The sequence below is a fragment of the Callithrix jacchus genome, chromosome 7 (assembly GCF_049354715.1).
Source record: "Callithrix jacchus isolate 240 chromosome 7, calJac240_pri, whole genome shotgun sequence".
NCBI classification, from domain to species: domain Eukaryota; kingdom Metazoa; phylum Chordata; class Mammalia; order Primates; family Cebidae; genus Callithrix; species Callithrix jacchus.
The window spans coordinates 48887693-48901551 of record NC_133508.1 but is presented as its reverse complement, the minus strand read 5'-3'; the positions used below and the strand labels follow the sequence as shown (position 1 = coordinate 48901551).

Here is a 13859-nt window from a genome sequence, read left to right as displayed (position 1 = left end):
TGTGAAGACCCTGGCAGCCACATAACCCGAGAAGCATTCATCGTTACTGTGAAAATGGCAGCTGTTGCTCCACCCAAAGAACAGACTCCAGGTGAGACTGCTGTCATTTCTCCACTCCACGGTTTAATTCCAACCTTACCCATCTGACTCAAGGGGACATAAGCCACAAGAGTGATATTCACCTTTGTCAATCCAATGTAATGTCACTGCTCAAATTACATTTAATTACTTTAAAAGGCCAGTATCTTCTCATACTAGCTGTTGGCATTTCTGTAAACTGCCTGGCCATGCTCTGTTTTTAAACTTGTTCTTATTGATCTCTGTAAGTGCTTTATATGTTGTAGCAGTACTGATTCAGGAATAACCTTGAATTCCTTTTTTGGGCAGGCAGGTTGGAAACACTGATACTTTAGCCCAGGTATTGATTGAAATTTCCATGTTAAAAACCAATACCACAAAATCATGGGATACAATTATTCAATTATCAAATTGTCAGACGAAAGGAATGTGAATAGTAGTACTATTTCACACTGTTAAAGACACCAACTTCCCAAAGGACAATTTGGCAATCCATTTTAAGCAGGACCAGGTGTGTTCAGGGAGGGTGGTATGGCCATAGACTGGCAATACATTTCAAAAGCCCTGAAAAGGCATCATCAGCTTTGACCTGGCAATTCCAATGTTACAAATTTAATTTAGCTGGAAAGATATTCCTAGCAATTGGAAATGACCTGAACAATGTTTAAATTCAGAAGATTGAATCAAAATGCGGCCATTTCCACAAGATGAAAAATGGCGTTATAAATTAGTGATGTCACAAACTGTGATCATTTGTTTTTCCTCTTTACAATGAACACAAGATATCTGGGCACAGTGATGCCGAACAAGAGCACAGATCACACAGCAGTTAAGTACAGAACCCTAATACACAGTTGGGAGCTACTTTGCTCGTAACAACAAAATCTTTCTTACTCTTACACATTCTCTCTTGAATTACGTAGTTAATGTCCTACTTTTTCCTATGAAGGACAAAACTTAAGTGCTGATTTAATCTTAAAAATCTCATTTCATTTTAACTGGCTATTCCTTCCTAAAAGGTTTTAATAGCTAGCATTTAAGTTTTTCAGTCTAGCTAAGTTAACATTCCATGTAAGTTTACTGTGAATCCTGGCCTAATTTCTCTTGTGCGTACAGCTACTTGAGACTCAATTTTTATTTTTTTCTTTAGAGGCTCAATTTTTAAAGGTAACTTTCCAGCATCTACATGTCACATATAAAAAGAAATCATGTTTTTCATTAAGACTCCAGACACTAAACTGTGGTGTCAATAAAAATTTTTATTTAACTGGTTCAAAAAATTTTTAGAATGAATGCATTTAGATGACCAAATAGATTTTTAAAAACAAATCTCTGCTAAATAGTTTAATTCTAAACTTCAAAATCTTTTTAGGGTAAAATAAATACCCGTTATCCATGTAGTACCATAAACATGTTAATAAAAGGCTACTCAACATTGAAAGCCTTCTATGACCAGTAACTAAAATTTACACAAGTGTAAATAAAGGATTCAAACCATGCCGTTGACACGTTAACTTACCCCTGGGCTCCTTGAAGGCTTGTCAGTTTAGTCTTTGGAGGTCCCCGAGTACCATTTTAAGTGTTACCATGTTACTGCTGCTGAGTAATAGTGCAAGTGCTAAAATGCAAAATTCAGATGGTACAGGGTTTGGAAATCATGCAGATTTAGATTCAGAAAAAAAAAAAAATTAAAACAACTCAAGATCCCTTTACAGAGGAAACCGAATAATGAAACAATGTGGTGATTACAAGTCTAAAGGATGACTTCATTTATAAATGTTTAAAACATGTAACTTGCAAAATGACAAACCTATTTATCATAATCGAATTAGGTAAGGGCATTAAGTAAACAACACAAAAAATGTCACATTCTTCCGACTAGAAAAAGAGCTCTCTCACAGTTACATAAAAAGTACAACAGAGAATCAATGTTATTGCTTTTACATAATTAACAATGCATTGTGAGAGTCTACGTTTTGTAAGTGATTTTATTCAACATTACCGCATTCCCCCACCTCCTGGAGGACGAAGCCCATTCACTTCCAGACAGACAACCCACCCTAATTCTTAAAGCTATCAAGCTTCTTAATGGATTCCAGGCACAAGATAATTTGTGGTTTCTTCTACTTTATCCCTATTGCAATTAATTCCACTTTTCAAATCCCAAACTAGGAAGGTGCTGATATTCCCTTTTCAATTGATATGCTTTGCTACAAAGCATTTGAAAATAATCAACATTTTGCCCACTCCCCCAAATAAGAATCATTTTAGACGGCATGATTTCCCAGGAGATTTATACAGGCCATGTAAATAGAACATCACCCAAATGCACAGAGGCACTAAGAAAAAGCCAGAGGGTACTGCTTACCATTTTAGGTGCGGTCACCCAGACTTATTAAAAACTAGATTTCAAAAGGAAAAACAAAAAACAAAAAACTTTTCACTTTGGCCAATGCAAGAACAAATACCAATTAAGTCTGGGTATCAGGTGTCAATGCATGACAGGTGATGAATCCATCTGACTTGAGACAACTTTTCAAATAAGTTTATTTGAAGCAAAATAAACTATTGCCAAGAAACTTTATGAAAGTTCCATCTCAAAAGGGTCAAAAAAGGGGAATTAACTGCTATGAATTCTTTGCATTCAGGGCTGCAAAACAAAGACACATATTATTTAAATCAGTTTTATTTAAGAATTTCCAACATTGACAACTCTTATAAAAAGCATCCAAGCACAGGACACAGAACTGCAGCAAACAGCATTCTTATGGGTAGCTAACAGACATTAGAACTTCCACCCTTCTTTGAGACACCTGAGCTCACTGGTGAACTCTGCTTCCAAGTACTCCTGCAAAGCACACCACAAGCTCAGTCCATGTTCTCAACCCATCAGCTTCAGTTCACATTACCACACTTACATATCAGTAACAGAAGAGAACACACACCATACAGCATTCACAGCAGTTGACAAAGGGTAGGGGGAGTACAAGTATCGTTTCACTTAACACATCCAACTAATGTGGGTTATCTAAGAACAAAAACTCACTTAAAGTCTTCCAACAGATGTGGATGTCCTTTGAATGCAAAAAACATTCGTACATTATTTGCTATCATTGCTCTCTGCACACTCTCTCACCAAAGCCACAGGATTGAGAGACACATCTCGCCAAGTTAAAAAATATCCATTATGCACCACCAAGTCTCTGCACGCGCTCTCTCCTTTTCTCGCTCATACTAGCCTTTCATGCCTCGGCACCACCATCAATCCCACACAAGGTTTCAATAGTTCAAACAGCCTTCTGGTTCCATATCACAGCCTTGCGTTCATAGCGTTGATACGACTCCATGAAATAAAGAGTAGCGGATAAAAATGGGACACCCACCGTCAAAGACGCGGCCTGTGATGCGTGATGACGAATTCTTGAATGAGAAAGCATGTAGACAGAAGTATTCCTATGGCAGAATATTTACAGCACTACTTTCAATGAAGTGCTTCTTCCATAAACATTTGAAATGAGATGAACTGCAGAGATTAAATGAAGGCTTCATATTGTACTTTTGCATATGAGGGGAGACAAGTGTTAAAAAACAAAACAAAAGAACCAAACACTGTGACACCATCATCTCCCAAAAGGAGATTTTCTTAAGGAAAAAAAATCCATATGGTGGGGTTCAAATTAAAATAAGGAGTAACGAATGTAGTTCTAATCAATGGTTTCCATTTGAACATGCAAAGAATTCACTTGACAAGTCCAGGGATAAAAAAATTACAGGAGAAACCTTTTGATATCAATTGTAGTGTGTTGGTTTACCAATCAGGCAAACAACAGTTCACTTTCAACCACTCAATATTTCAACCTTTCATGTAACAAAACTTAGAAAATTCCTTTAGCTCTTCCTTTTTTAAAAGAAAAACGTCAAAAATACTGCTGAATATACTCCACACTGAACAAACCAATTTTGAAAATTCTTAGTACATGTATTTTACAATATACTTACCAGTGAGTTTAGAAAAATCTGAATTCCCACCATTCTATACCAACCAACCACAAACTGTCTACATTCCCCAGCCAGAAGACTTAGAATCCATGCTTGAGCCAAAGCCTCCATTAAAACCACTACCCGACCCTGCATTTGATGCTGATCCCCAACCAATTGCTGCACCAGAATTAGAACCACTATAAGAGTTATTTCCAGAACCAAAGGCCTGGTTTGGCTCCCTCTGCATGTTGCCTTGGCTTTGGTTATTACCCGATGGGCCTGACTGGTTCTGCTGGCTGGCTAACATGCCCATCATACCCCAACTGCTCTGTAGCGCTGCCTGGGCTGCAGCCATCATGGCTGGATTAATGCTGAATGCGCCAAAGTTCATCCCACCACCCATATTACTACCTTGATTGTTTCCCAAACCAGCTCCACCCCCTCTACTATTACCAAATCCACCCTGATTCCCAAAGCCACCTGGATTACCACCAAATCTTCCACTTCTTTCTAACTGTCTATTGCTATTGTGCTTAGGTTCGGCATTGGATATGTGAACGCTGATTCCTTTAATGATCAAGTCCTCGCCACAAAGAGATTGCGCAATCTACAAGAAATAAGGGATGTAAACAAATAAGATTAAACCACTGATTTATACATCAAAGTAGCAACAAAACTTAGATTACAAGCATTAACTAAAGCCAGAGGAAAAATAAGCAATGAATGCTCATTTTGTTTAACCCCACAATACAGCTTTAGTTTTAGTAATAGCAGCAGTGATATTTCAGTCTATTTTCAAAAGACATAGGCTCGGCATGGTGGCTCATGCCTGTAATCCTAGTGCTTTGGGAGGCCAAGGTGGGAGGACTGTGTGAAGCCAAGAGTTTAAGACTCGTCTGACAGCCTGGGCAACACAGTGAGACCCCACCTCTATTAAAGACAAAAACCCTGCAAAAAAACCACACTAGCTGGGCATGGTGGCATGCACCTGTTCTAGCTACTTGGGAGGCTGAAGTTGGAGGATTCTCTTCCTGGAGGCTGAGCCCAGGAGTTCTAGGGTGCAGTGAGCTCTGATTACACCACTGCATTCCACCAGCCTAGGCAACAGAGTGAGACCCTGTATAAAAAAAAAAAAAGGGTGTGTGTGGGGGCTCTCACCTGTAATCCCAGCACTTTGGGAGGCTGAGGCAGGCGGATCACCTGAGGTTAGGAGTTCAAACCAGCCAGATCAAAATGGTGAAACTCCATCTCTGGGCGTGGTGGTACATGCCGTTAATCCCAGCTACTTAGAAGGGTGAGGCAGGAAAATCACTTGAACCCAGGAGGCAGAGGTTACAGTGAGCTGAGATCACACCACTGCACTCTAGCCTGGGCAACAAGAGCAAAACTCTGTCTCAAAAAAAAAATATTTAACATTCCCAAATGCCATATACTGAAAATTATCTAAAGGTTGATTTACTTTTAGAAATTTCTTAAAAATGTTGTATTTGTAGCCGGGCATGGTGGCTCACATCAGTAATGCCAGCATTTTGGGAGGCCAGGGAGGGTGGATCACTAGGCCAGGAGTTCAAAGACCAGCCTGACCAATATGGTGAAACCCCACCTGTACTAAAAACACAAAAATTAGCCAGGCATGGTGATGTACATCTATAGTCCCAGCTACTCAGGAGGCTGAGGCAGGAGAATTGCTTGAACCTGGGAGGCGGAGACTGCAGTAAGAGAAGTGCCACTGCACTCCAGCCTAGGCAACAGAGCAAGACTCCATCTCAAAAAACAAAAAAGTTGGGGCGGGGGGAACATCTAGGCCCATACACTCTACATCTTATAAGGTGAAAAAACTTAGCTAAGAACAGCAATTAGCTGGATGGGAAATGTTCAAGAGAAATTACCTAATTACCTGGCCCATATTGTTAAGGAGAAAAATACCTGATCATCTGCAAATGTTACAAAGGCAAAGGCCCTGAACGGCTTGGGGATGAAGACATCCATCACCTCCCCGTACTGGGAGAAGAACTGCCGCAGCTCGTCCTCAGTCATGTCCTCTGTACAGCGCCCCACAAACACTTTTCTGCTTCTCAAAGGCTCATCTGCACTTTGCTGGTCAAATCAAAAGGAAGGAAAAAACTCAAATATAAACAATGAAAAAAGCATTAAGGTAAGGGATATAACAAAATCTTTCTGCCTTGGATAGTAGTGAGTTATTAAAAAGGGACATACTCTTAATTTTTTTGCATCAACATTTCTTTTTCTTGTAAGGCTTCAATAAAGAGTAACATTTTAAGTTACAAACGTACACAGTCATGCATCACATAATGATGGAAATATGTTCTGAGAAATGAATCATGAGTCGTTATACCATTTCATCACTGTGGCCAGGTGTGGTGGCTCATGCCTGTAATCCCAGAACTTTGAGAGTGAGGTGGGTAGATCACCTAAGGTTATGAGTTCAAGACCAACCCCACCTAGTCAACATGGCAAAACCCCATCTCTACTAACAATACAAAAATTAGCTGGGTGTGGTGTCGGGCGCCTTTACGTAATCCCAGTGACTTGGGAAGTTGTGGCAGGAGAATCGCTTGAACCTGGGCAGGGGAGGTTGCAGTGAACTGAGACTGCACCATTACACTCCAGCCTGGGCAACAACTCCATCTCAAAAAAATTAAAAAAAATAAAAATAAAAACTTCATCATTGTGCAAACATCATATAAAACCAGATAGCTTCTACATTGCTGATAGCCATTACTGGAGATAAAGAAAAAGAAAAAAGAAAGAAAGCCAGATAGCATAGCCACCCCACATCTAGGCTGGATGGTATAGCCTACTGCGCCTAGGCCACAAACTTCCAAGTTACTATACTCAACACTGCAGGCAACTGTAACCCCATAGTAAGTACGTGTATATCTAAACATGGAAAGGGGACAGTAAAAACAGTGTTATAATCTTACGGGACCTCTACTGTACACTTGGTCCACTGCTGACTGATGAATTTTGCAATGTGATGCATGACTGTATTTGGATTTGAGAAAATCAATAAATGACCAATCTCCTGGCAAAGATGATGATGTGCCAAATAAGCAGATGTTACTTGTTTGCTTGGACAAAGTTAGATTTTATAACAAGATTAATATATATATATATATTCTGATTGTCTTCATGTTTTAACATATAACTATGTAAGGAAACTTAACTTGACAAATAACCTTTTCTCTTTCACATCCATAACAAAAAGAACAAAATGAACAAAGCTTTAGTTTGAAGAAGTAATAAACTAAATATCTGCAACAAGCATAAAATATTCAGCATGCATTACAGCCCTAAGGCTTCAACGAGACAAAAAGATTCAAAGAATATGCCCTGCCACTATCTTTTCTAAGTGCATTTAACATTTTATCTTACAATCTTCTAAGGAAGTCTGTTCGTAAAAATTCTCACAGCACAGAAGCAAGTACCTTAGAATTAGGAAGTTTACAGTCACACCACCGTCCATCTATCATATGCCGCTGTGACATTACTTTCACCTGTGTTTCATATTCCGTAAAACGAACAAAGCCAAACCCCTTTGAATGACCAGTCTTAAGATCTTTCTTGACCTAGAAAGGACAATTTAAGTTTACTCTAAAAGTACACATACTCACACACTCCACTCCCAAATCAGAGTTCCTTAATAAATAATTTGAATGGTTTCAATTGGATACAGTGGCTTAAAATTTAAACCAAGTTAGTCTTAAGAGTAAAAATAAGGTTAATACTGAATCCATATTGTTAACAATATAGAGCAAAACTCACTTATACAATAGAAATGTTTTTGATTTTGAATTTTTAAAGAGATTGGGCCAGGCACGGTGGCTCACGCCTGTATTCCCAGCACTTTGGGAGGCTGAGGAGGGTGGATCGCTTGAGCACAGGAGTTCAAGACAAGCCTGGGCAACACAGTAAAACCATGTCTCTACAAAAAATACAAAAATTAGCAGGGTGTAGTGGCATGTGCCTGTAGCCCCAGCTACTTGGGAGGCTGAGGCACAAGAATAGCTTGAACCCAGGAGGTGGAGATTGCAGTGAACCTAGACTGCATCACTGCACTCCAGCCTGGGCAACAGAGTCAGATCCTGTCTCCAAAGGGGGAAAAAAAAAAAGAGAGAGAGAAACTACGTCTGGATATGTTGGCCAAGGTGGTCTTGAACTTTTGGCCTCAAGCCATCCTCCCACCTTGGCCTCCCAAAATGCTGGGATTACAGGCGTGAGCCACAACAGAATTTTAATAGAACATCTTAGAATGAGCTCAAATATAAACTAAATTGTTTACAATCTTAATTAAACAAAGCAGAAAAATCTCCCATTAGTGTAAAATACAAAGAAAAATGCTATTATCATCTACTTTCCTTAAGCCTTCGTGCATTTTACTTTATTATCAAAGGCAATAATATTGGGTACAAAATATATGTATAAATATAACAAATATTGGAAGTATCATCTATGGAACATGGACAGTGCCATTAAAATAACAAGAATGCGACCAGGCGCAGTAGCTTACAACTGTAATCCCAGCAATTTGGGAGATCAAGGCAGATGGACTGCCTGAGGTCAGGAGTTCAAGACCAGCCTGGCCAACAAGGTGAAACCCTGTCTCTGTTAAAAATACAAAATTAGCCAGGCATGATGGTATGCGCCAGTAATCCCAGATATCGGAGGCTGAGACAGGAGAATCGCTTGAACCCAGGAGGTGAAGGCTGCAGCGGGCCAAGATTGCACCACTGCACTCCAACGTGGGCAGCAAAGTGAGACTCCGTCTCAAAAAACCAAAAAAAAAAAAAAAAAAAAAACCGACAAAAAACAAAACACAAAACAACAACAACAACAAAAACAAACCTAACAAGAATGCAGCTGGGCAATGGTGGCTCATGCCTGTAATCCCAGCATATTGGGGTCAAGGCAGGAGGACAGTTTGAGCCCAGGAGTTTGACACCAGCCTGGGTAACAGAGTGAGACCCCCATCTGTTATTTATTTATATTAATAAATAAATGCTAGGTGCTCATTCACTGGTTAAAAAAAAAAAAAAAAAAAAAAAATGTTTGATGCAATCCAAGTTTACCTGCACCATAAGAACTTCTCCAAAGGTACTAAAATAGTCTTTCAGGTCCTGTTCAGTTGTTTTCCATGGGAGACCCAACACTATTAAATCGGATGTTTTCTGGACTGCTCTTTTCACTTTCACTGCTGATGAAGCATCTGTCTCATCCATTTTTCTTTTGTTATCTAAATAAAATGAGCAGAAACCTTTTAGAAATTTTCACTTAGCGCTTCTTTAAAAACACTACCTCCTACGTCTAGAAATGAGAAGCAAAAAGACTCTTAAGACTGGGCGTGGTGGCTCATGCCTGTAATCCTAGCACTTTGGAAGGCTGCGGCAGGCAGATGGTCTGAGCTCAGGAGTTTGCAACCAGCCTGGGCAACAGTGAAACTCCATCTCTACTAACAAAAAATGAGCCAGCCTGCACCAGTAATCCCAGCTACTTAGGAGGCAGGAGAATTATTTGAACCTGGGAGGCGGAGGTTGCAGTGAGCTGAGATTGTGCCATTGCACTCCAGCCTGGGCCACAGAGCAAGACTCCGTCTCAAAAAAAAAAAAAAAAAAGACTAAGAACTGTTAAGACACCAAAAACTTGGCAAGGAGTGATGTTTGCTCTAGAGGACAGAATAAAGGCTTGCATTTAGTGTCTCAGGTGCTTTTCTGGTGCAAATTCAGTGATTTCCAATTTTGTTTTTTGTAGTATTTCCAGATTACAATCTCTCCCTCTCAAAAGGTTTATCAAAACAAAAATAACTCTATTTTACTTTGACTTTAAATTTCCCTAATTATCTGAATGCCTATTACATAATTTAAGGGCTATATAACAAAAAATCAGCAACTTGTATCTCCTGAAGTAGATTTAACTTTAATCTTTCTTTCTTTCTTTTTTTTTTTTTTGAGACGGAGTTTTGCTCGTTACCCAGGCTGGAGGGCAATGGCGCGATCTCGGCTCACTGCAACCTCCGCCACCTGGGTTCAGGCAATTCTCCTGCCTCAGCCTCCTGAGTAGCTGGGATTACAGGCACATGCCACCATGCCCAGCTCATTTTTTGTATTTTTAGTAGAGACGGGGTTTCACCATGTTGACCAGGATGGTCTCAATCTCTTGACCTCGTGATCCACCCGCCTCAGCCTCCCAAAGTGCTGGGATTACAGGCATGAGCCACCGCGCCAGGCCTAACTTTTATCTTTCCTAAACTCTCAACAATGAATACACATTACTTTTCTAATAAAAAAGAAAACCAGGAACAGTGATGTGTATGCCTGTAGTTCCAGCAACTTGCAAGGCTGAGGAGGAAGGACAATTTGAGGTCAGGAGTTTGAGGCTGCAGTAAACCTATGAATAGCCACTGCACTCCAGCCTGGGCAACACAGCAAGAGCCCCCATTTCTAATTTAAAAAAAGAGAAAGAAACCAAAAGTTTGGCTTACTTAAAAAACATAAAACATAACCTTAACCTTAGGTTATTTACAAGAGGAGAGAATTTTTTTTTGAGATGAAGTCTCATTCTGTCACCCAGGCTGGAGTACAGTGGCATAATCTCCACTCACTGTAACCTCCACCTCCCAGGTTCATGCAATTCTCCTGCCTCAGCCTCCCAAGTAGCTGGGATTACAGGTGCCTGCCAGCATACCCAGCTAATTTTTGTATTTTTAGTAGAGATGGGTTTTTGCCATGTTGGCCGGGCTGATCTCTTAACTCCTGACCTCAGCTGATCCATCCACCTCAGTCTCCCAAAGGGCTGGGATTACAGGCATGAGCCACCATGCCCAGCCTGGGGAGAGATATTAAATGACATTTTTTTTTCTTTTGAGATGGAGTCTCGCTCTGCTGCCCAGGCTGGAGAGCAGTGGCAAGAGCTCACTGTAACCTCCACCTTCTGGGTTCAAGCAATTCTTTTGCCTAAGCCTCCCAAGTAACTGAGACTATAGGTGTGAACTACCACACATGGCTAATTTTTGTATTTTTAATAGAGACGGGGTTTTACCATGTTGGTCAGGCTGGTCTTGAACTTCTGACCTCAGATGATCTGCCTGCCTCAGCCTCCCAAAGTGCTGGGAGGCAGTGCACCCAGCCTGACATTTTAAATTTGGGTAAGTATTTCTATACCCAATTGCTCAAGAAACAGCATACTAAAAACCCTGAGTTAACATTATTAAAATTTTTCTTTTTTCTTTGTGTTTTTTTTGAGACAGAGTCTTGCTCTGTTACCCAGGATGGAGTGCAATGGCATGATCTCAGGTCACTAACCTCCACCTTCCAGGTTCAAGCAATTCTCCTGCCTCAGCCTCCAGAGTAGCTGGGACTATAGGTGCCTGGCTAATTTGTTTTTTTTTTCTTTTGTTTCGCAATGGAGTTTCACTCTTGTTGCCCAGGCTGGAGTACAATGGTGCAATCTCGGCTCACTTCAACCTCGGCCTCCCAGGTTCAAGCGATTCTCCTGCCTCAGCCTCTGGAGTAGCTGGGATTACAGGCACCCACCACCAAGCCTGGCTAATTTTTTGTGTTTTTAATAGAGACCAGGTTTCACCATGTTGGCCAGGCTGGTCTCAAACTTCTTACCTTGGCTGATACACCCACTTCAGCCTCCCAAAGTGCTGGGATTACAGGTGTGAGCTACTGCACCAGGCCCTAAAATTTTTCTAGACATGTAAATTAACATCTTGCATACTGACCAAATTTGATGGACTTTGTTGCAATATCAAGTTATAATAAAAGCAACACAGATCAACTAATAGCACACATTCATACTGCTGAAATTAGCTATTTCCTTGGCACATTTTTAAAATATCATGCTTTCTTTTCTCAGATTTAGAACATCAGTGATAAAATGAAGCAAAAAGGGTAAGACTAGAACCTCAAAATTGTAATTGGAACTGCACTAATTCAAGATTTGGCTACTGCAACTGCTGTTTATTTAAGGAAAAAAATGAAGTCAGGTTTCCTGAATGAATGATGTTAAGACCAAAAGGACAATGAACAAACTCAAAATTGTAATTGGAACTGCACTAATTCAAGATTTGGCTACTGCAACTGCTGTTTATTTAAGGAAAAAAATGAAGTCAGATTTCCTGAATGAATGATGTTAAGACCAAAAGGACAATGAACAAACCCAAATACTGGAGCACTGTAGAAGAATCTACTTACAACACTGATACAAGTCCCAAGCATTCTTAGTAACTCCTTACGTGGCAGAAACTGGGCAAAGCTTATTAAAATATTTTTTAAATACATCGTTCTCTCTTTTAAAATGATATATGATCCCCAGTTTCCACAAATTTAGACTCATGGTTTTCCAAACTTATCTAATTGTGAAGTTCAAGAAAATACTTAAGTTACAGGAGACCTGCCGCCACAAAGAGGCCATGACCCATGGATGAGACACACACCTGACTACGCTTCAGCACGATTACAAAACCAAATGGTAACAAACCTTTGGGATAGTTGACAACATACACCAGATTTCCCCAGCCAGCATCGGGGGCATGCAGAATTCCTTCCACCAGCCGGACACCTCTCATACATTGAGACACTGGATTCCTGTAGCGAAGCCCACAGGCCCCTGGAAACTGGGCTGTAACCGTGGACAGCAGCACGGTCCCATCATCTTCCGATGGTATTTCAATGGGTTCATCGTTCTCATCTTCGGTTACCCGAATATATTCAGACATCTTTTACTTTTCTTAAAAGGAAAAGAGAAATGAATGAACATTCACGCCAGAGTAATGGTTTCCTTCTAATGCTAATACCTACACCACGTTAGTGTTCTAACTTCCAGAAAAATTCTTCTCTGGATTCGTATATGCACTAGTATCCCTGAAAAATGACGAGGGGAAGGTAAGGGTAGTGATTTCCTATCAAAATCTGATGCCTCGCCAGTTCATTCAATCAACAAACTTTCCCTGAGGGCTTATGATATGTCAGGTATTGCAACTGTAACTGCTGAGTACAACGTGGTTTGCTGGTTACAAGCTGGGGTATGCAGGAGAATAACAGTAGCTATTTTATGACAGTCGCGGAAGTCGTTATGTAATCCTGAAGTCAGGAGAGGAGCCTAACAGGCTGAGGCATGGGCATGATGGGTTAAGGTCGATTTTCCCAATTAAGTGATGCATCAGCTGAACCTGAAGACTGAATATAAGCAGTGAACCAGGTGTAAAAAACAGCAGAAGAGTCCTCTCCATTCCTCATTTTGGGGCTTTCCGGGGGCTCTACAAGCCCGAGCCGCAAGGCCGGCGGCGACAGATCCTGGCGGTGCCGGCCTTCGCCTCCCAGAAACCCGCGCGTGCCAGCCTTGGGAGGAGTTTCTTAGCGCGGCCCGGGGTGGGGCGCAGGAGCACCAAGGCCCGAGCTGGCAGCGTCCCCGGACTGCAAAGTACCGAAGGCGCCGGCACTATTCAGGACCAGGCAAACCTTCGCCTCAGGCTGCGCGGCAGCGCGGGCAGGGTCCCGCTTTCGGCGCCTGCGGCCTTCCTGCGGCAGGACCTAACGACGCTCCCGAGCGAGTCCGCTCGGGCAGGACGAGGCCCGGCCTCACGGCTCATTTCCCTGGGCAGGGGCCGAAGCCGCTGCGTCCGCCTCGGGCTGCCCCAATGCGGGAGCCGAGACACCCAGGGCGTCCTCATTGAGAAGGCTCCGCGACTCACCCGCTAGGCCGCTGCTGGGAAGCCCGACAGGGACAGCGAGGCAGCGACGAACCAAAGCGCAGCCCAGCGACCGCTTCGCTCCCAC

General features: G+C 41.6%; 1 protein-coding gene across 8 annotated transcripts in view; it reads right to left on the bottom strand.

The window, feature by feature from the left end:
- Positions 1–13859, bottom strand: part of TARDBP (TAR DNA binding protein) — a 16830-nt gene extending 2971 nt beyond the window's left edge. For 2 of the 8 annotated variants that reach the window (XR_013519786.1, XR_008482574.2), the window contains exons 1-8: positions 13775–13859; positions 12562–12810; positions 9150–9313; positions 7509–7649; positions 5986–6156; positions 3462–4666; positions 2447–2728; positions 1598–1696 (exon numbers count right to left, since the gene is read on the bottom strand). Coding sequence is in view for 1 of the 8 variants with exons in the window: in XM_002750280.7 (XP_002750326.1) it covers positions 4136–4666; positions 5986–6156; positions 7509–7649; positions 9150–9313; positions 12562–12799 (1245 nt within the window). In the remaining 7 variants the exon portion in view is untranslated. Of the gene's footprint in view, positions 1–1317; positions 4667–5985; positions 6157–7508; positions 7650–9149; positions 9314–12561; positions 12811–13774 lie in introns of those variants that run through there. The other 6 variants (XR_008482575.2, XR_008482576.2, XR_008482573.2 and 3 more) reach the window with 5 other exon arrangements.